Source organism: Arvicola amphibius, chromosome 2, assembly GCF_903992535.2.
Source record: "Arvicola amphibius chromosome 2, mArvAmp1.2, whole genome shotgun sequence".
Classification (NCBI taxonomy): domain Eukaryota; kingdom Metazoa; phylum Chordata; class Mammalia; order Rodentia; family Cricetidae; genus Arvicola; species Arvicola amphibius.
Window position 1 is genome coordinate 64,443,048 of NC_052048.2, and position 23,999 is coordinate 64,467,046.

General features: G+C 50.2%; 1 protein-coding gene across 7 annotated transcripts in view; it reads left to right on the forward strand.

The window, feature by feature from the left end:
- Tet3 (tet methylcytosine dioxygenase 3) overlaps positions 1 to 23,999 on the forward strand; it is a 103,893-nt gene that overhangs the window by 2,868 nt on the left and 77,026 nt on the right. For 3 of the 7 annotated variants that reach the window (XM_038318291.1, XM_038318290.1, XM_038318293.1), the window contains one exon: positions 13,412 to 13,468. The exons of 1 other annotated variant lie outside the window; for it this stretch is intronic. In XM_038318291.1, the coding sequence (XP_038174219.1) occupies positions 13,412 to 13,468 (57 nt within the window). Of the gene's footprint in view, positions 1 to 7,081; positions 7,090 to 7,690; positions 12,052 to 13,030; positions 13,138 to 13,411; positions 13,469 to 23,999 lie in introns of those variants that run through there. 3 more of the 7 variants (XM_038318297.1, XM_038318295.1, XM_038318296.1) reach the window with 3 other exon arrangements.

Consider the following 23,999-nt stretch of genomic DNA (forward strand, 5'->3'; position numbering starts at 1 on the left):
GGAGATGGAGGTGGACGAACTTAGAGCGAAAGTTCTGGGTGACAGGTTGGCCTTTGTGCTGTCCTGATGGAGCCAGGGTATTTCTCCCCTAAACCTTTCCTTGGGTTCTTGTTTTTCTCAAACAGGGAATTTAGTGAGAGATGTGTGATTGGGCTTCTCAATGATATGGGATACTTTCTGGGACATAGTAGTAGGTTCTGGATGCCAATTTATGAATGAATGATGTGCTTTTGAGATGCTCTCAAGGACTCCTTGTGTTCAGGGTAGAAGATGGGGGCAGACTTGGGCTGAGAACAGCTGGATTGGGTGTGTGTGGGGAGGGAGGAATGGAGGGGCAGTGGCTCTGTATTGGGCTTCTTTCTTTTCTACTGTGGTGATGAACACTCCGCATGAAGTTGGTGGCAGCTATGACAGCAGACAGTTGGTGAAAGTAGGGACCAACCAACAGAACAGATTTTAGGCGGAGCGTGTAGCCGCTGAAGTTGCTCCAGGCAGCGGAACTGGCGCTGGACAGAGACAGAGGCCTACGCAGTCTGCAGGGCTCCCAGCCGTGCCACTAATTTGTCCAAGAGCCTAGATTATTCTGCCCCTCTGGGCCTGTCTTTTGGGAAAATCGAGCTGTCCTTGTTGACCTCCAAAGTCCCCTCCGCTGGTCCAGGAGGTGCTGTGCTCTGAGCATAAGGTCACCTGTGGCTGGGCTGGTATGCCGCCGCCACCGCACTTGGGATTTCTCTGACTGCTGAACGTGGAGCTGTGCGTGCCTCAGGCTGGTAGGGCTTTGGCTAGGAAGAAAGATCCACGTGCTGGGGGCAGGGGTTCTGTTCCTTCACTCCCTTTGCCCACTTGCTACATACCGTACGTAAGTCATGGCTCAGGCACGACAGTCTCTGTTCCCTGTTTACTTTGACCAGCTAAAGTGGACATCTGTATCAGGTCTGCAGCTCCCCTCCCCTCAGCCTTGGGGCAGTAGTGTCCAGTCCTTCTGTACTGCTGGTATTGGACAGTTTTCGTGCTGCTCATCTTGTGCCCCCCAGGTCCTTTCTTAGAGGCTGAGGTAGATATAAGCTGGCGTTAGGTTGTGAGAACTGCATGTGGCATGGCTGGATCCCATCATTTCCTTCTTTCTAACGGGGCACTTCCTTCTTCTATTCCGGTATCTCTCTCCACTCCTCTGACAGACTCGGGTAAAGATGCCGAACTCTGTGCGCTAGATATTCTTGGTAGCCTTAAGGATGGCGTTAAGGTGCTGGTCTTGGCAACAGTGGGGCATACCTGAATGAAGGGGGCTGGGAATGCGGCCAGGGCTGTCATCCTCTTGTGTAAGCTGCTGGCCAGGCTGCTGGCCAGGCTGCCGGGTGGTCATGGTGCAGATCCCGCGGACCTGGGGTGGCGGAGTCTTAGAGACAGCCCTGAGAAGTCTGTGTACCCGGCAGACCTTGCCGTGGTTGGTGGCTACCCCTAGGCCCCTGGGGTCAGGTAGAAATGTAGCTGGACAGCCTGTGACACCCGAGGACAGAAGGTCTATATGTAGGTCTGTGGACTGGGCCGGCTCCAGTTTCCAGAGAAATAATGTAGCACAGTGACAGTGGCATGGGTTTTTTTTTTTCCTTAGAGCTGATGATTTCATTGTTTATTTGCGTGTGTTTCTGCACCATGATGCATACGTGAGACTCAAAGGACAACTAGAGAGTGGTTTTCTTCCTCCTTCTGAATGGGTCCAGAAATTCAAAGTCAGGTCTCCATGCTTTGCAGCTGATACCTTTACCCCCATTTGATGAGCCTAACCTTTAATTTTTTTTTTTTAATGAGCAGTGCTCCAAAGGTGGGTAGCTTCCCTTTGATATTTAAACTTTGAAGAAAGGCGTTTGTTTTTGTTGTCTTTGCTTGGTTTAAGAAAAAAAAAAAAAAAAGAACAAAATGGTAACTCGTGCCTCTCCTTCTCAACCTGCTCCTACAAAGCTTGAGAGCCTGAGAACGGCTGTCTGGGCGACACTTCATCTAATGGGCTTGTCTCAGGCACATTCGCAGCCCGACAGCTGCGTATTTAACTGCCCCAGGGGACTGAAGTGATCTTAATCATTAGATCTTCAAAGTGCTTAACCAGAGGAGAGTGTCCCGGGACTGGGACTGGGGAGGTCTTATTTTTCTTTTGGCCTGACTCTTCAGGTGTGGTGGGATACTCCATCCCCAGAGCCTCAGAAGTCTTAGCATCTGCTTTCATCTGTGTCCCTGCATTTCTAGTCCTCTGGGCATCCTTCCTTAACTCCATCCTGACTCCACTCTCTTAGCTGCCTTTGGGGTTTCTTTTATGCTGTCTGCCGATGGCTGCTTGCTGGGTACCATCCTAGGAGGGTGGTGGACATGGGAGGGAGAGTGCTTATCTGTGTTTTCCCTTTTTTCTTCTCTACTTGACTTTCTTTTCCCCAGTGGGCTTTGGGAAGGGTGAGTCAGAATCCTTGAACTCAGTAGTTTAGAATTTGAAGATTAAAGGTGGCTTCCCAGGGACCTGTGGTTGCTTCTGGGTTAGCAGTAGATATAACATATCCAAAGGAGTTTGTACCTCTACTGTGGTCTTCATTCCTATTTCCAGAAAGATTCAGGGCTTAGGCTGGTATCAGAGTTTGTTTAGTTTGCACCTTTTTCAGTTGAATAAAGGCAGGCTTCTCAGGGTTGAGTGTGAAGCACACTAGGGCGACGTAGTAACTTCCTCTAGCTTTGGTTTTCTTGGTTGTGAGATAGGGGTAATCCTCCTTAGGGTGTTAATGAGGATGAAATGGAAACGCAAAATAAAATATACATCATGTCTGGCACACAGTAGGTAGCCAGCACACAGTGGCAGGATTAAACTTCACATATAAACTGCTGTGCATTAGTCTGCTGTAAGCCTGTAAGTACAGATTAAGTGTATCCTGAGACATCCCCTGGCTTGCTGGACGAACAACCGTGGAACAGGACTCTGGAGCCAGGTGTAGGAAGGAGTGTCTGCACACCAGGAACAAGATGGCATTGTGGTCCTGGGCATGCGCAAGGGAAGGAGCTGAGTAAGTAGAAGCAGATCATGCAGAGGAATCTAGGCTTCAGGAAGCAGGCTAGTGGATGAATAGCAGAGAAATGGTTTGTGGTTGCAGAGTTGCTAGCCCTCAGCCAAATGCATCATCTTCACCTTCCTGACAAGACACCTTGCAGCTTTGGGGGAGCCAGGAGATCTTTCCATAATGTCAGAAACATGATGGGGTCTCGCTAAGCTAGCTCCCGAGGAAGGTGTTCAGCAAATGGAGAAGCAGCAGAAAGTAGAGGTGATGAGATTTCTTAAAAAATAAGTCCACCTGGTTGTGTGAGGCATGAGAAGAGGCTGGGCAAGCGACCCAATGATCGTCTTTGAGGCGCTGGTTTCAAACCCCATAGCCACAGACTCCATAAGGATAGTTGTCTGGAGGAAGAGATTGGTTTTTGTTTTTTGTTTTATTTTTGTTTTTTGTTTTGACAAGGGTTGTGAAGGGGCCCAAGCCTAACAGGAGCCATTTGTGTGGTGTCACAGTACTGTCAAGTGTACAGAGATGGTTAAGGTTGCGCCCGTTAGAGTTTGACGTGGAAGATTCACGAGCTGTCTGAGCCTTGCCAGGCACATCAGGAAGCCCATCGGCCAGAAGGTCCTGTGCCTCGGAAATGCTATGACAGCAGAATCTCTGTGTGATGCAGCAAGGAGAAGGAAGTGAAGCAGGCCTCCAACTTGGGAGCATAACTAGGGACAGGAAAATAAGCCATTGGGTCCCTGTGACCAGGGGACTTTATCCTGGGAAAAGGAGAGCCAGATACCACTGTGCATTTACACCCGACTATCTTCCCGAGTGCTCCAAGAAACCACTTTACAGAATTACGCTGATAGAGTGCAGTAGATTAGGGTTGGCAAGAAGTCCAGGTTTGGAGATTTTGGAAATCATAAACATATAAGTTTGATCTTAATTTTTGTTAGTTATAGAACAGGGTATTAAAAGGGTGGTGAGGTTAGAAAGGCTAGCAGTGAACTGGGAGCGCCATGATTCCTTTGGGAGCAGCCTGCTGCAGAAACCTCTTGCATAGATCTGAGTGTCACTGCCCTCTCCGTCAAGCACTGTAGAGCAGGGGTTCTACCCTGAGAACACCTGGGGAAAATGTTTAACTCCTAGTGAATGGATCCCCCAGCCACCAGTTGGCCTAGAGCATAATTGACTGGATTGGGGCTCTTAGAGTGAGTCTGATGTGCAGGGTGGAGACCCTCTGCTGCAGACAAGAGAGGCACGGCTCCTGCCAGTTGCAGGACACGAAGTAGCTTAGTCTCACTTCCACCTTGCTATGCCGTGGACCAGCAGCATCTTCTAGAGCTTGTCGGGAGTGCAGAATCTCTGACCTTATCCCAAACCTTTGGAACCCAAATCTGTAGTTCAGCCAGATACCCACGAGCTTTATATAACTATTAGAACTCGAAGGGTGACTTTCCAATACTTGTGTGACCAGGAAAAGGGGTAGGGGGTGGGAAAGGATCAGAATACCTCACATCCAGCCAGAATTCCAGCTGACAACTAGCAAAGGAGAACCTGACCCCGCACTGACTCCATGTTCATTCCCCTGGAGTCACTCAGGCTAGTTTTGGGTAGTACTGCTTAAGGACTTGGGTGTGATCTGAAAACAGCCAGGCGAGCTCTCCGGCAATGTTTGCTGTTGAGACGCCCGATGTGGGAGGTTGTAGGCCCACAGGTCACAAATGGTTAGCGGGGGAGGGGTACAGCAGTGGAATCCTGGGTCTGGTTGAAGGCTCTGCAGTTGCACAGCTACGGTGGCTGGGAATTCCAAGAGGAAGTGACTAGGTTGGAAGATGGGAAGGGGGCTGAGGAGAGTGGGGCAGTTTAAGCAGCAAGCCTCAGCCAGATTGAGTGGGACCGAAGAGACGTGGAAAAGTCTAGAATTGTTTGACCTTGTTTTAGGTTTATTTTATGTGTGTGAGTGTTCTGCTTGCACCTCCGTGCCTGGCGCCCTCAGAGTCAGAAGAGGGGGTTGGATTCCCGTAGAGCTGGAGTCATGGATGGTTTTCAAACCACATGAGTCCTAGGAAGCGGACTTGAGTCGTCTGCAGGAACAAATGCTAACCTCCAAGCCCTTTCTCCAGCCCTCCTGGGACTTGTTTTAAAAAGAGAGGCACGTGTGAGGAACCCTGATTTCCTGGTCAGGTGGAAAGAACTGAAGCTCTGAAATTTTTGTCAGCCTGTCTTGAGATCTGCCACGTATAAGACAATAAAAGGAAACCGGGCCAGTCAGTTTCCAAAGGAGCAGAGGAAAAGGTCGTGTGGAAGAGGAGTTAATTCCTTCCTGTGGAGGAGTCTGCAGACCTTGTTAGTAGGTTCGAAGCAGGCTGACTGGAGTCATGTTAGAAAAAAGAATATGATGTTTACTGTTTTTCCTACTCGTGAGCTAGCCTTAGGGGTTCCCTGTTTCCTGTGCCTGCATGGGTCTGCGGACTGGTGATACCTTATGAAGGCATCCTCTGGAGGGAGAGATCTTCCCGAGTCTGTGGGAAGTGTAACATCAGGTGTAGCTGCGTATTCCTTAGACAGCTTTCTTGCGGAAGAAATATCTAACATGGGCCATAATATCTTTTGTCCACATTTTGTACTTAATTTGTGTGTATGTGTATCTGTGTGTACCTGTGTGTGCATGTGTGTGGAGGCCAATGATCATTATTGAATGTGTTCCTCAATTGCTGTTTACCTTCTATTTTAGAGACAGACTTGCCATATAGTCCTGATTGGCTTGAAATTCATTATGTAGACCAGGCTGGCCTCAAATGCAGAGACCTTTTTGTCCCTTGTCACCATGACCTGACCGTGTCATTAAAAAAAGTATATGCAAACATACATAACAGATCTTTTATGAATACGGGTGTTTTGCTTGCATGCATTCATGTGTACCAATGTGGAGGCCGGAAGTGGGTGTCGGGTCCCCTGGAATTAGAGTTACAGATAGTTGTTAGCTGCCATGTGGGTGTTGGAAATTGAACCTGTGTCCTTTGCAAGGACAGTCAGTGCTTTTAGCCATTGGCCATCTCTCCAGCCTAACCACCTGTTTTCTGAGTCAGTCTTCCATTGAGTTTGCAGATTCAGCCAGCCTGGTTGTCCAGCAAGTCTTGGGATCCATCTGCCTCCACCTCTTTAGTGCGGGATTACAATAGACACTGTGCTGGGTTTTCACATGGCTGCTGGCGATCAAAACTCAGGTCCTTGTGCTTGTGCAGCGAGCACTTCATTAACTGGAGTCACCTCCGCAGCCGCTTAATTAATTTACTTTTTTTTGTCATGCTGGGGATTAGACCTCAAGTGTGTTAGGCAATTAAGTGCAGACCAAGTTATGCCCCCAGCCCTAGACTTTATCCTGTAACTGGGATTAGTCTTGGGCTGGGTCGAGGTCAGGCTTGTGAAGTTTCTGGAAGGTTTAGCTGAATGTCTCATGAAAGTGTGACAGTGTATCTTCTCTGGGGAGACAGTATATGGTTTTTAGCACATTCTCAAGAATATTCATGGCTACCCCAGATTTTAGAAGCATGATTTACTTGAGCCATCCAATGTGAGATCCATAAGCCATGGACAACTATTTAAATTAAAATTAAATACAGTAATAGTCACAATAGCTACCTTCTAATAAGCTGCATGTGGCTAATGGCTCTTGTTGGACAGTGCAGATAAAGAATGTTCTTTGCCGGAAGTGGTGGCTCTCATACCTGTAATCCTAGCACTTAGGAGATGAAGACAGAGTGCATTCATGACTTGGAGTCTGGCTTAACTCCTTATGCAGTCCAGCCTCTTACATGATGAGTTTCAGGCCAGTCTCAGTCTATACTAATACCCTGTCTCTAAAAGTTACTGCTATAGGAGATCTATTGGGCAGAGCTACGAGCTGCACATAGGGTGTCCCTGTGTGTTCTCCAGATTCATCCTTACCGCAGCCTCTTTCAGGTGGGGGAAATAGCCATCAGAGTTGGGGATTATGGCTCATAGCTGTGATATAGAAGAGAACAATGCTCCCCTGGGTTCTAACCGACTACAGAACCCACTCTTGAAGGTATGACCATGTATTTCTTTAGAACGCGGTGGGAGTAAGGTGTGATTCCCCCATGGGATGGGACCCTCCCACCCACAGTCCTGATCAAAGCCTCTGTGAACCTTGTTCATGTTAACTTATGGTCCTGCGTGTACTTGTTCACAAGCCCGGCCCAGAGTCAGCCCTCTGGCTTAGGCTGTCTCCTGGAGAAGCAGTGTGCTGGTAGGTGGGCTGACTATATTGGGACTCAAATGTCTAGACTCCATCTCTTCTTTGCCTGTGGGAGAACACTGGAGTGCTCGGGAAGAGAGGATGTCAGAGGACGAGACCCCTTTATCTCTCTGCATTCCTGTGGTCCACCTGGGTTGCTGCCGGCATCTTCCTTGTGATCTGTGTAGGTCCAAGACGGCTGCCACTCCTATACTGTGTACACTTTGGTGGCCTTGTCTATCACTTGAATAAGAAGTTGGCAGACTGAGTTTCTACTAATTACTGAGGCAGTGGTGGGACATGGGGGACTGGGAAAGAAGCTCCGTGTGGAATCCTCAGTTGCCTTTCGGGTGAACTCAGGTCTGAGGGTTGCTTGATTAAGTAATGGAGAAGGTGGCTGGGTTCTCAGAGGACTCTGTTCTGTTCGAACTGCTGAGCTGACTTGTGGGAGTTCCAGCACTGGGGTGCCCTGGGAGTTAGTGGGCAGGTTACATGCTTTCCCCTGCTGTTAGCGCAGTGACTCCAGGGTCTCAGAATAGGATGGGGATGTCACTGGCAGTCCTAAGGGCATTGGTGAGACTGTGGGTGTCTTTATACCACACGACCCCTCTTCATTATCAGGGGAAGCCTCAAGAGGGGATGTGAAAAAGCTGGGTCAGAAACAAGTGGCCAGGTACTAGACTCTAGTGTAACACATCTGAATCATTCATGTAGCAGAGACGTTGGCTGTTCTCGCCTGTCTTTATGCGTTTATTGACCTGCCCTTTACATAGGTCACCTGTTTCCCCCAGAGATGCCACGGATTATTCTGGTACTCTAGAAGAGAGGGAAGACAGGCCCTTGCTCGAGGCCTGGGTGGGGTGAGGAGAGGTACAGTGAGGGGTTCAGAGGACAGGATAAAGAACAAGGAAGACATACCTTCTGGAATGCGCCCTGAGTCCCACGACCTACTATGTCCCTCTTCCTGGAGAAGTATAGCTCCTCTCTGGTGCTGCCTCAGTTTCCAAAATCAAGTGGTATGCTTTAACCTGTAGCGAGCCCTATCCAGCAAACCTTTGCCAGGATTGGCATGGGCCAGACCAGGCACTGAACATGGAGTAGAGGGCTAACAGTGTTAACTTTGTCCTTCATGAGACCAAGGAATCGTTTTCTTACCAGGATGCTGTTGAGAAGCTGGAAGGGAGGAATGCCCTGAGGACAGAGTCTAGCCTTCGTGACTCTTGTGCCTCTAGCAGACCAGCTGGGAAGGGAAGGAACAGGCTTTGAGAGTTTGGAGGTAGTGGCTCGTGAAGGATTAAGGACGGCTCTGACTCCTGTTACTGTGTCTGGAGTGCTCAAAGCAGAGCTGTGGAAAGATCTAGGCAGGCTGCTGGGCACACCTGAGGGTGTGCACAGATCCTCGAGGGAGCCTAGGTGTGCTGGTTTCTCGTGGAAGTCTTCCTCCAGGCTGCCCTGGGCTTCTGAGGTGTTCTGTTCCTTGTTTCTGTAATGCCATATAGTCTCCTGTTATTTGAGTGGGTCCTGGGACATTTGGTGGTCCTAACGACAGTTGACTTTGACCCTAATGAAATAGTGCAACACCTTCTCCTAAGCATCTGGGACGGTGGTTTTAAGCCTGTGGGTGTAACTCCCTTGGGGGTTGCATATCAGATATTTACATTATGATTCATAACAGTAGCAAAACAAGTTATAAAGTAGCAATGAAATAATTTTTTGGGGAGGTCACCAAAACACGAAGATCTGTGTTGTCACATTAGGAGAGGTGAGAAGCACTGGTAGGAGGACGTGCGGGTACAGGCATTGTGGCAGTGTGTGTCAGGCTCAATATACACGTCTTATTTGTCAGAGTGGAAGTGAGGGGTGGGCACTGGGGCCGCCTCTTTGTCCACCGGGACAGTAGTGGTGTTTGTTGCACTTGTTCTGCTGTACCTCCAAGGAGGAGCTTTTTTTTTGCTCCTCCTCTGCTTCCTCCTCCTGGTGATTGCCATTGACACAGACTTCCGCTGCCAAAGCTAATTGTGAGGTCTGATCAGTGAATGAAGGCAAAGGCAGTTCCCATGACAACCTCAAAGAGTTTCAAATATAGAGGATGATGTATGTGTGATGGGCTGCAATTACTTGGGTGGAAACTGATGTGTGGACACCCGGAAACATAGGCTCCAAGGGTGGAGGGGGTGCTAGGTTTCTTTGACAGGATCCTTTGTGTGATGGAGAGGGAAGGGGGTGGGGTCACAGGTCTCCCCTCACGGTCAGTACCTAGTGCCTTCAGTGTTGGGTGCTTTGGGGAGGCAGGACACATACCGCAGGTGTTCAGAGAGAAACGTTGGTAGTGCTGTGGACTGGCAACAAGCTGAGGTACCCAGAGAAGGCATCGTGGAGGATGTGGGCTTCAACTGGACAAGGAAGGAAAAGCCCTGTGCAGAAGTACCGTTTTCAGGACGAGGCAAGGAAGAGAAGAGACCTGTCTCTAGTCCCGTCACCTCTGGAGGAGGTAGACGGACTCGAGCGTTGCAGGGCTGTCCATAGCGGCCCTGGAGTGTGCCACTGCAAGTGACGCCACAGGAAGAGCCTTGCTGGGTCGCTGTAGCTGTTTGATCTTGGGCAAGGTGTGTAGAACTCTACTATTTCCCATCCGTAGAGTGGGTATGGAAGACTCCTGGCGTGTTGGTGGTTTGAGATTTAAATAAGATGCTTTGTGCTGGGTCCCCCTTTGTGGGGCGTCAGGAGGCTTGGTGCGCGGTTCATCTGCAGTCTTCCTTCCCCACGGTGTCTAGGCATGCCTGAGTTCCTGTTCGTCTGTGTGCAGTGTGGTTTGTGGATCGCCATGGTCTTGAGCTTTTCAGTGTTTCCAGCAAGTGAGCCCATTTACCTCCTCTGTGGCCCCACTCCTGCAGCTAGTACAGAGGAGACTGGGAGACCCGATGGAAGACTGGGGATGGATCGTTGTCCTCATGCAGAGGAATCCCATGTGCCTCTGAGTTGATCACAGTGAGACCCATATGTAGAAAGAGGGGCATATAGAGATGAGAACGCTGTCAGGTGGGAAACTGCCCTGGCATCACATACCTCTTAAGAAGTAAGGTAGCCGGAGTGGGATGAGAATGGGAGCAAGTAGATTGCCTTGGGGGCCACAGGCTCCCATGGTTTAGGCAAGGGCTGCCGGAGGGCAGGGTGGGTACCTGAAGTTGGAGGAGCACAGAGTTAGCACAAGGAGACGGGGGTAAACTCAGCTCCAGAGTTCCCATGAACTATGAGAAAGAGGCATGCTGGTCCATAGTGGGTCCTGCCTTTCCAGGAGAGTGGATAACACCCCGCCCTTCCCCCACTCCCCAGGCTTTAGGGACCTCATTTTGTAGCCTGACCAGGAGCGGGCCTCACCATCTCAGTGCCTAGCCTCCCTGCTACTCCACACTCCTGAGGTAGAACGCAGCTCAGCACATTCCAGTTCTGTGTAGAGCCTAGGAAAAGCGGGGAAGACGGCCCCACCCACGTGGGGAACGACAGTAAATAAAATAACTGCTCCGATGTGCTGGCTCCAGAAGAGGCGGTATGCTGTTCTCCAGGCCAGGGAGGAGCCTGGCTTGGGAAGGTTCGGTGACTGAGGACCTGGCAGAGGGGAGGCACTGTTTGGATTCAGCCTTGCAGTGCTTTAGCGTGCGGGGGAGGGGTCAGTCAGGAAGCAGCATAGAGAAGAGCGAAAACGTTAGTGTTCTCAGATCTCTTTGACAGGAAGTGGTCACTTTAAGTGACCCAGTTGTCTATTTCCCTAGGCTTGAAGGAGAAAGGGGGCTACAGAGGACAGGAAGGGTCTGGGTTTGACTTCCAGCCCATCAAGTTTGAAGGGCAAATTGTTCAGCATCCCAAGAGTCTTCCTTCTGCAAAGGCTGTGTGTAGAGAGGGTAAAATGAGATAATACTACAGGGTGGTTGGCCCCGGGCCTGTGCGTAGCAGGGGGCTGATCACTGTGGCAGCCGGAGTAGTAGCAGTATTAATTGATACTCTCGGAGCTGTGTTTGTCTCTGTGGGGTGCATGGGTATGTAACACAGGGCTTTAGGGAACTAGGAGAAAGGATTCATTTATGCTGGTCAGTAATGTGAGTTAAAAGACACAAACAGCCTGGCGGTGGTGGACCTTTAATTCTAGCACTTGGGAGGCAGAGGCAGGTAGATTCGAACCAGGTAGTTCCAGGCCAGCCTGGGCTACAAAGCAAATTCCAGGACAGCCAGGGCTGTTACACAGAGAAACTGTGTAACAAAAGCAAAACAAAACCACAAAAGACACACTCAGTTTGTCACCTAAACTCATGATTTAGGACATGGTTTCTTACCTTATCCTGTCATCTGCCTGCCTTCCTGCTCTGAGAAGGACCTAGTAAGACTGCCCTTTGTCCCACAGGGGAGGCAAGTGTGGGCCCCGAAGCCACCTCACCAGAGGCAGGCTTGCCCTCCTCCTAAGGCAGCTCTTCTGGTTCTGAGTACCCCCTGGGAACCCTAGGGGAGCACAATTATGCATTTGTGGTGGAGTGGGTAATAGAGCGAGTCACTGGAGCAGGGGCGGGGTGCTCATCTGTGAGTCACTTCTCTCAGGCCTCAGCTTATTCATCTGTGAGAATGAGAATGAGAAAGCACCCCGAGCTCTGGCAGAAATGTAACGTGCTGCCAGGCAGCAACACCTGCCGGGTGTCGGTCAGGCCAGTGCCATCTCAGGCCTCACAGCTGTATGAAATGGCTGCTGGTTCCATTCTACAGATGAGCAAAGAGAGGCTAAGAGTGGTAAGTTACCACGGGCTGGGGACCGGATAGGTGGGTACTAAAGTGTATGTGAGGTCAGGTGCCTGGGGCATCTGGGAATTTACTACGGGAAAGTGAAGTTAGGACTTTGCTGTCCCCCTCACCCTTTTAGTCTCCTGGCCTTTGCACTTTTGGTATGCTTGATTGGAGTTAGGGTACTAGACTGGAATTCTTGGGGTCTGGGAGCCCAGGGAGGTTTCGGAAGGGGCACCTGGTGAAGCCTCTCCAGGAGAGACTACCATATGAGGCATGTTTCAGCAGCGGTCGGGAGTGATCTTAGGGTAGTAAGGTGGGTGCCAGAGAGGGCACAGCTGACTTGTGGGAGCATAGGAAGTATGGGCTACAGCCCATTTTCCCGAGTGGGGGGCAAGAGGGCAGGGCAGTAGAGCTAAGTAGGGTGGTATGGTCTTCGGGGAGGACAGACCTGGCAGGGAGTTGGAGCCCCGCTGAGTTCTAGCGCTGTCACCTTCGGTAAGTTACTCCATGCCTTTGCAGTCTGCAGAGCGGGTGTGTGCGTGTGTATGCGCACGCGAGTGTGTGTGTGTGTGAGAGAGAGAGAGAGAGAGAGAGAGAGAGAGAGAGAGAGAGAGAGAGAGAGAGAGAGAGAGAGAGAGAGAGGCTCTGCCCTGGATTCTCCTTGGAGGACAGAAGCTCTTACTTTGCTCTTGGCCGGCTGGAGAGTGGCCGGTTTGGGGTACCATCTACCCCTCTCATCCCTACATTCCACGTTCCACTGTACTCCAGGTGCACCCGCTGGAGGTGCAGGGGAGGCCTTGTGCGTCGCCTGGCGGGGAGTGCCGCGGGATCCCCGGCCTGCCTGGGAAGCAGCTCTTGTGGCTATGGCTTCCACGACCAAGGCCCCCGCCTGGCTGCTGGGCAGGTCCTTAGCGGGGAGGGCCGGGCGCGGGATTGGCTGGCGTGTGCGCCGCCCCCTCGCACACCAGCCTGGCGGGGCGGGAGCAGCCGGCAGCTGGCCGCCGCCTCTGCAGTGCCTCCCTCGGTGCGCTCCCTCGGCGGGGATAATGGGAGGCCCGGCGGCGGCCGATGCAGTAGAGGAGGCCGGCCGAGGTAGCGCGCTGGGCCTGGAGGGGAGGGGAGGCTGCGTGCAGGCCGGGAGCGGAGCCGGGATCTTGAGAGGCCCGAGAGCCGAGCAGAAAAACAAAACACTGGAAGGCGCAGGGGCCCATCCGCGCTCGGGAGGCAGCTGGAGCAGGAAGATGGTCCCGTCCAGCCTTTCTTCCCCCGATCCCTTCTCCTCCAGTGCGCTGGGGCCTGTGCAGGACTGCTTTGCCGCTTGCCTGCTACTAGTCTACCTCACCAGTGTCTTTGGCTTCTTTTGCAGGTGGAAATAAAGGCTGGTGAAGGAGCAGGGCCTTGGGCACAAGGGGCGACTGTCAAGGTACCCTGCGTGCTTGCGTGTGTGCGTGCGCGCGCGCGCGTGTGTCTGTGTGTGTGTACACACATGTGTGTACATGGCGCGCGTGGTGGGGGTGAAGTGTTTGGATTGGATATAAATAAAGGGTCTCCTCTGGCGATCCCTTAATCTCCGTGTGTGTGTGTGTGTGTGTGTGTGTGTGTATGTATGTGTGTGTATATAGAAGCAGCTGAGGGGGAGGGGCGGCGGGAGTGTGGGCGGCCAATGAATTCTCAGGCCTGTGTGGGTTTTGTTTGGATTCTTTTTGCTTTCTCAGCTGGATGGTTTGGGTGCAGTTGGGGTTTGGTTGTTTAACTCTGTGTGTGTGCGTGTGCGTGTGTGTGTGTGTGTATATGTGTGTGTGTGTGTGTTAAAGACATGCAACCTACTCTCCACCCCTGCCTCTGGAAATCTCTGGAGAATGGCCCTGGCACTGTTGGTTTGCATCCAATCTGCAGAAATCCCCGGGGTGCGCGAGTCGCAGGGAGGGAGGGGGGTGAAAGACAGTAAGGGGGAGGGAGAATTGCACTCCTGAGTCTGAGCTGATAGGGTGTCATTAGTCATGCTGCTGTCACCATGGAGATGGCTGGAGAGAGGAGAGGAGGTGGTGGGGGTGAGGATATTTTGGGTAGGGTGGGGGCTGATGCAACATCATGGCTAGGAAGCCAGCGGGTGTCTGCTGTTATTCTGTGCCACTTGGTGTCTGGGAGACTGGGAAGGCAGTGTTCCCAGGTGTAGGGGAAGCAGAGAAAGGGGCTCTGACCCATTCCAGGTGGGTTTTCAGAGGGTGGAGTGGTGCATTTGGTAGGGGGAATGGAGAGTCTGGGGAGAATCTGACCACTAAGAAGCCATGACTAATCCTCCTAGGCTGGCAAGGACCAGATCAGTAGACTTCCTTTAGTTTCCCCGCTTTCCAGGGCTGGGGGCCGTCCTGAGTTTGTTATTACTCAGTAGTGGCCTCTGGCCTGGGAGGTGGGGGGCTGGGACAGGAAAACAGTGTGGCTGTCTCTCGAGCAGAGACCAGGAGCGAGTGTGGGAAAGGCGGGCAGACAGACCCAGTGGGGCTCCCCTTTGCATAGAGGAAGCCCGGAGCCTGGTTGCTTAGGTAGCAGGTGGGCGAGCTGTGAGTGTCCCAGCATGCTCTCAGTCTTTCCTGCAAAGCTGCCTCCTGTTTCCTGGGAAAGCTGTGGGAAGCTTTGAGGAGGTGCTGGAAATGGCACTCTGCCACCTCACTGGGTGGTGACGCTGACAGGGTGGGGCTCTGCTTCTTCCTGTGTGGGTTGGGGGTTCCTGGGCTAGCTTACAAGGTGGATCTGAAGCCTAAGGTTATTCCCTGGCCTCTTCCCAAGGAAGTGTTTAGGGGAAGGACATGGATTTTGCTTCAGAAATAGTTTGTGGGGGAGGAAGAGCCAGGTGACCTCAGCTCTCTGGGGGCTGGCATGCCTTGGTGAGGCTGGGGGTTGTTGGTAGTCACCTGAGAGGGACTGTGGGAGACCCCCGGTACTGATACTGTTTGTGCATGGGCTGCCGAGAGAGCTGTGAGCTCATGTTGGCTCACTTTTGCTCTTGCTGTCTTTTCTTGGGAGCCAGAACCCACAGCTTCCCACCTCCGCCTCCCTTGGTCACCCGCTGCTGGCTGGGGGAGTTGTCACTGGGTACACTGTCTCAAGAGTGCGCATTGGGAATGTTAAGATCATGAGGCGAACTCTTCTGTCCCCCAACTCCGATGAAAGCAGGACAAAGGATCGAGGCAGATGGGGTGGGGGGTAGTGCTGTCCTCTGTACCTACCCCCTGCCTGCCTGCCTGCTGTGGTGGTGGCTCTTCTGGCAGACCTGCTTCCTTGCACTCTGCTAGGGTGCTCCCTCCTTCTACCACCTGTTGTGCTGCCCTGGATCTGGTCGGAAGATCTTTTGGAGGCTTCCAGCCTAGTACCCCAGCCGCAGTGTTAGGAAAACCAAGGGCTTCCCCTTCCCTGGGCACAAGAGCTCCATTCCTCCTGCTCTGAGCTTGGATCTGTGCTTGTTTGTGCTGAGTTGCCTGCCTGAGAACCATGGCTTCCTTCCAGTCTTGATGCCACTAGAACTCAGGTCTGAACCCCTGTTTTGTCCCTATCTTTTCTGCACATTGGATTTTCTCAGGTGGCCTGTTGGGGGTGAGAGAGTTTTGCCCAATCTGTTATCAGGTCATGGAAGAAGAGCTCCTCCTATCAGGATGTATTCATGTGTGTATGTGTACAAGTTCCCACAGGACGGGCACGGGAGGGGTAAGCCCCAAGGGTGAATGGTGTCCAGCAGCCAGAAGAAATAATGCATGTCTCATTGTGCGCTAAGTGCTGCCAGGAATATCCCGATGCGTGGGTGTGCACTGTGCCTGGCATGGCCACAAAGCTGCGTTTGATGAATGTAAGTTGTTGGTTTACTGTATATTACGCTTTATGTCATTTACCCGTGATATCCCAGGGAATATGCCATAGCATAGTCTCCTGTTGCTGCCTCCTCACCTCAGCAGCCTAGACAGAAGAGAGTGGTCAGTGCCGAGAGTACCAGGCTGCCCTGCTTTGGGGCTCCCACGCTCTGCCTCATGGGAGCACTTCATTGGATAAGGATGTCTGGAAACTATTTTGGTACTGGGCCCAGGATCTCTGCCTTCTGCCTTTCTTTTGACTATTTCAAAAATGCCCTGTTAAGAATCTGCTCCTTGACTCTATGCATACTCTTGGTCACTCCCGTCTGATCTTTTCTGCCTGTGCTTCAGCTCTTTGGAAGGTCGGGGATCCCCTTCTCTGAGGTCACTTACAGGTAGCAGTGACCTGTCATGCTGGAGCCAGAAAGGAACCAGCAAAGAGGATGGCAGGTTTAAGTTGGAATGGAGAGATTGCTTCCCATGCTGGGGAGGAGCCGGCGTTAACCACAGAGCTCAGTTCTGCCTCTTTGGCGACCCCAGTCATTTTTGAATGAATGTCAGAGAAGAGGAGGAACTGTGAAAATAGTGTTAGCTGGAATGGGAGCCTCCTGTCCATCACAATGCAGGAACCTGGGACTGCATTCTGAGACCACCATGACGGCCTGTTGTCCTTTTGCTGGGCATGTGAGGAGCGGGGTCTTGGGTGTTCATCTGCTTCTAGCTACAGATGGACGTTTCCACTAGAAATGGGCTTTGTGGTTTTTGCCAAGTTCCCTCCCATACCCTGGAGGCTGTGGCAAGTGGTTTGGCTGGCTGGGGGGTCAGAGTTGGGAATATGTCAGAGGCTTTGTTTTGGCTCAGCTTTTGGGTATCCCAATCCTCTTAAGACCCCTTCCATCCCTGACCTCTTGGAGTTTTTGGCCTCATTTCCTTCCACATCCAGACATCTGGCAGTCAGCAGGACTCCCTGTTCGCAGCATCTCAGTGGCTTCTGAGGAGGTAGGCAAACAGGACAGGGATGGCTTGCATGAATAAAACCCGTAGCTTACAGTGCTAGCCAGGACTCTGTCCTCATCCATGCCTGCTTTTATCTCCCGTTCTTTGTCTCTCACCATTGGCTGAGCATTCACCTGTCCCAGTACTAAGTACAAAATAGGAAAATAAAAGTTACTATTCGAGCCTTACAAAGCCATTAGACGTAAGAGATGTGACTTAATTGCTTCAGTCATAGGTGAGGAAACCAGCGTTGCCCGTGTTTCCGTGCAGTTAATATGTTTGAGCTCCATGGTGTTTGGGGCACATGAACTTGCACACACCATAGACAGAACCTCTCACCCCATGTGTGTTTGGATGTATTAGGCTTTCTTTTTGGCTTATTGAACCTCAGTGGACTTGGAATGAAGAATCAACATGCCAGCCTTGTTTTTAAGGTTAGTGCTTCCAGGATCTGTGGTGATGTTGTTAGGGTCCTGTGTTCTGAAATGGATAGGGTGGAAAGAAAACTTGGTTTTGAAAAGAAAGTGTTGGCTTTGAGATGCAGAGAAGGCTAGGTAAAATATTGTGCCCAGGCTGTCCGTGTGAACTTGAAACCACTTCCAGCTCATCAGGAGCGAGAGTCTCCTGGCTGTGGTAGTGCACACCTTTAATCCCAGCATTTGAGAGACACAGGTGAATTGCTTGAGTTGAGACCAGCCTAGTCTGTATCGTAAGTTCTAGGAAGCCAGGGCTACATAGTAAGACTTTATCTAAAAAAGTTTGGGTTCTAGAATGGGAATAATGTGGCTTAGTCGAAGAGCATTTGCCATAGACTCTTGCTCTCTAGAACTGCCAAAAAAAGAACAGAAAAAGTCACCTTGTAAACATTTACCTGGATATAGTGATATGTGCCTGTAATCTCGCACTTGAGAAGTAGATGCTATCCTCGATTATGTAGCTAGGTTGAGGCTAGTGTGGGCTATATCAGACCCTATCTTTAAAAAAAAATAAGGTTCAGGTCTTTATAGACTTTACTGCCTAACTAGCTGAGAGCGAAAGCAACAAGTAGCTGAGTTTCTTACTCAGATCTTGGGCTTTACCGTTAACTGGGAGAGTCCCTGGCCATCGTTCTTCTGTACAGCAGAGGGTTTGCCTTCCAAAGTTAGTTTTTCTCAAACTAAATCTAGAAACAGACCAGATTGTCTTTTTAGGTTTTCTTCCTTTTATAATTTCTAAGACTCGGTTCTGCTTTGTAGAGTTAGCCAACAACTTGTACGGTTTGTCTGGGGTATTCATCCAGAGCATCCCGTGAGCTGTTCACAGGGCGGTTCCCATGTGCTTGCTCTTGGATGTCCTGTAACTGTGTGTGTGATGGGACCGGGTCAGACTGTGGACAGCAGTGTTTGAACTTGCTCCTGGCAGTGCACACCCTTTCTGGACAGCACCTCCTCACTCTTCCTCACAGCACGTTTGTTGCAGAGTCTCTTAGAGCAGCCAGAAGACTTACTTGTACCTCTAATCCTGTAGATAGGCTCCTTCCTGCATGCCCAGGACTCTGTTGGTGTAGTTTGAACCCATGAGACCCTGAAGGGTGTGCCCACCCCCACCCCTTTGTGCGGATGTGTGTGTATTCCTGGAGACCAAACTCAACCTTATACATGCAGGGAAATCATCTACTGTAGTATCCTCAGGCCTCTGGAGCCCAGCAGGCCTTGAACCTTAGAATCTTTCTTTCTTAGTCTTCTGAGTAGCCAGGAATACAACCCTGTTTACCAGGTCCAACTTCATTTGTGATTTTTTTAAAAAAAGCTTAAGCTGTCCTCTGCGGTGATGCTGAGGATTGGACTCAGGACTCAGTGTGCAAGCGTTCTACCGCTGACATCACACGATGAGCCTGCTAACCTAGCGGTGCAGCCCTTTCCTCTCGGGCTGCTCTAATCCTGTGATTGCAGTAAGAATGGATGCCCCAGTCATCTTGGTAGCTTGAGTTGAGTGTCTTGGCCCTACTTCCCCCAGCTGAGGCTCTTCAACTTTTTGTTTGCATTGTTAAACATTCAAGCAAAAATGTGAATTTTTATCTTAGCTGCTTAGAGAAAAAGGGCCCAGATTGTCTTGCTGCAGAAATATTACTTAAGGAACCAAAATGCTGAGTGTAGGAGGATTAGGGTCTAAGCAAATCCTGGTTGTGTCTGGCCAGGAACTCTTATGCCCTTGGTGCTTAAGTAATTGGATTTCTGAGCCCCGCCCCCACACATCTTCATGAGTAATCCTGACCTCATGAGCTCTGCTTGGAAACAAAGGCACTGAGAGGGTTTGCAGCTTGTCTCTATCAGCGAGCTCCCCAGCTCTGCCCTGGCGACTGACTTTCCCACCTCAGCAGCACCCCCTGCCCTCTCTCAAATGCTTATCCCAAAGGGACATTTTTTTCCCCTGACCTTCAGGCTTTGTTCCCAGTGCTGCTAAACAGTTTACTAGAGGGACCGATGCCTGGCCTGTGGACTACCTTCCTGCCCCTCAGGGAGGCTCCATCTCAGACCCTGCTAACTGCTCTGCAGAAGGGGACAAGCAGGGAGGGCAGACACACCTGTTACAGGCAGAGGTCATGAGAAGGGCTGTGGGCGGGGAATCTGCTCTGACTGCAAACCTTGGGAATATTCCTAAGACCAAGTCATGTCTGCTGGCTTGACCAGGCTGCAGAGAGTTCTCTCTGACCCTCCTGGTCCTATGGAGGGGAGACTAGGTCTTCAAAATATGAGTCATTGATTTCCTGTCCCAGCCTCTAGGTTAATGGATTTTTGGTGGAGCTGGAGATGTTCCTGTCCACATTAAAATATATATGTTTTATATATTATAAATATATATAATATATATATACATATATAATCTTAAAGGGTCTAAGCCATAGTTGATTCTGGAGCCAAAAACATGATCATGGCCTAGGAGCACAGGTTTAGGTAACCCCAAATTCTGTGGCCCAATGTGGTAACTGTTCCATAAAGTTCTTTCTACAAACTGAGCAACGCCATAAATCAGAAACCTTTACAAATGTACTGGTGGGACCAGCAGACAGGCTGCAGTGAGGTGGGGAATCTCTGCTGCAGGTCTTGGATGCTATCTGATTACATTCTTGGGTTTGGGGCTTGTTGTAATCATATATTCCTAAAGAATGTCCCTAGTAGTCAGAGGTTGTTCGGTCACAGAGGAGGTCAGTAAATGGCTATTTAGGGGCTAGGGTGGCTCAAGATACTTTAGCAATGGACCTGCAACATTTCCAAATTCAACTGCCTTTGAAGTGTTCTAATCAGTCAGGCTGATAGAGTGTGCAGTGTAGATATGGTTTCTTTCTTCATGTAACATGCCCAAGAGCTGTCCACCTGGTTTTCTCTGCGTTTCTCTAGCCTACTCTTCTCTTCTCTGCACTAGAACATTCTTTAGGGCCTCAGCCCACCCTTGTCCCCACTGCTCATGCTTTAAGCATTGCTCTCTCCCTAGTCTGAGCATGCTTTGTGACATGACCAGGATTCCTTGGGTCAGAATCATCCAGGAAGAGTACCGTGGGGCTGCCTGGCCAAGATAACCATATGTTGGATCAAACTTACGGGTATGGGTATTCTGTAACTTGCGGGTATGGGTATTCTATAACTTACAAGTATGGGTATTCTATACTTATGGGTGTGGGTATTCCAGGCTGAGACAGACAGAAGAACGTGGCATGGGGTCCCAGATAATAGTGCTGGAAGGTCTCCGTAGGTGGCCATGTGGGCTCTTTCTCCTTAGTGGCCTCATCCCACATCTCTGAATCTAGTCTTATCCCATGGTGGAGCTCTCTCTGCTTACCTCTGCCCTATGGCCTTTCCTTCTGTTATTTTTCACTGGTTTCCTGTTTTCCAGCTGTGGGCTTCCAGAGGCATCATTTGGCCCCTGGGTAGTAGTTAGGGCTTAGCTCTGGGGTTGTGTGGTTGCAGTGGCGTGTGTCTTGGGGCTGTCCTGGCAAGGAAACCAGTCTGAACTCCTTGGCTAGGAGCCAGAACGCAGGGTTCTGTGTCCAGCATCATTGGCCCTAAAGTCATTTAGGAAGACTGGTGTGTTCCACATTTGCATGCCCAGGACTACACACACGTGCACTTGCATGCATGCGCGCGTGCACACGCCAGCACACACACACACACACACACACACACACAAACACACACACACACACACAGAGTTATTAGAATGATACCTTTGTTTCCTGCTAGCTCTCCGACCGAGGTCTGGGGAAGTGGGATACGGAGGAGGAGCTGGGTGGGTGCCAGGACACTCCGTCCCTAGACACTCCCACCCCAGCTTCCACCACAACAGGCAGGGCCTTGCTTCAGCTTGTCTTGAGAGTCTACAACAGCCAGTCCCTCTGGTTTAACAAGTTTAGCAGCTCTTGGCCCCTGCTGCATTTTAGAATGATCTGAGCAGCTCTTCAAAGAAGGGATGTTAGTGTTAGTGTCTGCGCTCAGAGACTCTGATGTTGGCGGAGTGGAGCAGACCCAGGCGCTTCTTGAGGCTCTCCTGATGGTTATACTATGCAGTCGGGCTTGAGAGCAGTTGCCTCAGTCAGTTTGGCTCTGTGTGTTTCCCATACCTGTGGGTTACACCCAAATGATAGGAGTCTGGGAAAGTTAAGATCAGATCATCAGACACTTTGTACAGGATTGAATGTCCTGTCCCACGAGACTGATCTGTGAGCTTAGCGATTATTAAAGTGTGATGTTTAGAAGGAGGCTCTGGAGCAGGTCATGGAAATAGAATTTTCTCATCTCAGCCTTTAATTTTTAAAATCTTTTTTTTTTAGTCTGTATATGTGTTCTCGTTTTTGCAGGTGCGCATGCATGTGTGTGCATGTGTATGGAGGCTGGAGGCTTACTCTGGTTGGTCTTCAGTCTGCCTCTACTTTTCATATCAAGTCAGAGCCTCTCCCTGGGACCTAGCGCTTGCTGGTCTGGCTCGTCAGCAGCCAGCCTGCTCGCTCCATGGGTTCCCTCTCTGCCTTCAGAGTGCCAGTGTTGCGGGCAGGCATGGCATTTTAACTTTTAATCTCTTAGCTGAAGTCTAGTACATACGTAGGAAGAGAAGCATGTTATGTACAGCGTGGCAGATTCTCACAAACACACCTTATGTAATCAACATCTGGCTCTGGAAATGACTCTTGCCCTGTTCAAAGTATTCAGAGTTTCTGTGGCACTTGGGCAAAGTCAGGGTGTGCCGTAGTGTGGCAATATATGCTGGCTTTGGGCCTGGAGGGTTTTAACTTGGCCTCTGCTGGGAATACCTTTAAACACCTTCACAGAGCTGCATGCTCACCCTGGCGCACGCAGGCGTCTTGGCCACTTAGTCCGCTTTTCACCTGGGAATTTATGCTGATGCTGATCCCCGATCTTGACTTAAAAATAAAGCCTATATCCTTTCCTGGCCCTTTATTCTATTTTTTAAAAATTATACCAATAACAATTATTCTTTGGAAAAACTAGAGGATGGCAGGGGAGGGAATTTGCTGACAACCTTACCGGGCGGTGAGTTAGTTAACTGGAGTACCTGCAGAGACCTTGTTCTCCGACCTGTGTCCCAGTGTGGTGTGGGTGACAACTTGCCCCCGGTCATTTATGAGCACACTGCACATGCAGGGGTGAGCACATGGGTAAAGCGGTTCATAGTTCTGCCCATTAGTTCTAGTGGTGAGTCTGGGTCAGGTGAGGTAGCCAGGATAAATTGGGCCAAGAGCTTGACACAGGAGCTGATGTTTCATGGTGGACCGAGCTGGGAATGTGTCCTGTGTTATGTGTTTGCTAGGTACTTATTAGCTTGAGAACATCTTTCTCTTTAGTGGTAGTGTTTCTCTTCTCACTTTACTATGAATGACTAGGGTTTTGCCACTAAGCATGGTGGTGTAGATTACTGAGGTCTCGGGGTTATGTGATTTCTTTCTATGTCATGTGAAGAAGTGCTCTATTCCACTTTAATTTCTCCCATGAAAAGTGGTTAATTTTGTCTATTGAGCATGGCTTGAAGACCACATAGTTTTCTTGACTGTTCACACTCTCTGATTTGTTTACATTGTGAGATTAACTTGTGGCCTTTGTATTTCATGATTGGGTATTGGTAATAGACAGTAACTCCATACAGTGTATGGGGAAGTTTTTTATACATTGGTACACTTTTAAGTGATATAGTTGAAATAATTCCATTCTTGTAGAATTTGAAAATATGTCACGAAACCACGTGGTTTGGTATTTTTTTTCTTGGAGTCGTACACACTGCCCTTGCTCCACAAGGTCTCCCTGGCATCTTGAGAGATGGGTGTTAGCTTTCTTTTCTTTGGCATGTGCCTGTTGATATAAAACATTTACCAGGTATTTTCTGTCAGTGATATATTTTAAAATTATTTACATAATGTATATGCAGTTAAGTGCATTTTATTTCTTCCATACTATGATTTTTTTTTATTCTCTGCATTTTTTTTGTTTAGATTTGTTTTATGTGTGTATTTTGCCTGTATGTAAGGACATGCTCCATATATGTACCTGGTGTTCTCCAAGATCAGAGGAAGGCATTGAATCCTTGAACTAGAGTCCTGGATGGTTGTGAGGCACCTTGTGGGTGCTGGATGCTTCTTCAAGATCAAGTGCTCTTAACGATCAGGTCATCTATCCAATCCCATTTTTGAAATGTTTTTATTAGCAAGGGCGAGGGGGCGTGTCAAGACCTCTCTTTGTAGCTCTCTCTGATTGTCTTGGAACTCTCTGTGCAGACCAGGATGGCCTTGAACTCACAGAGATCCGCCTCCCTCTGCCTCCTGAGTGCTGGGATTTAGGGGTGCCCCTGTGCCCAGGGAGATGCATCTTTCTACCTGAGCCTCCTGGGTTTCTGCCAGAGCTTTGAGGTTTCCCTGGGTCTGTGTACACATTCTGCGTCATCATTGCCGTTGTGAGTGTGCTTTTCCCACCCTCTGCTTCCCACTATAGTGCTAGTGATTAGACTGGGACCTCGCCGCTCCCAGGCAGGCTCCATCCGGCTGAGCTACACCCTTAGCCACTGTGGGGCTTTTGTTGCTTTGTGTGAGTGTGTGTGGTCCACTCACCTGGGTGCGCGCCTGTAGAGGCCAGGGGA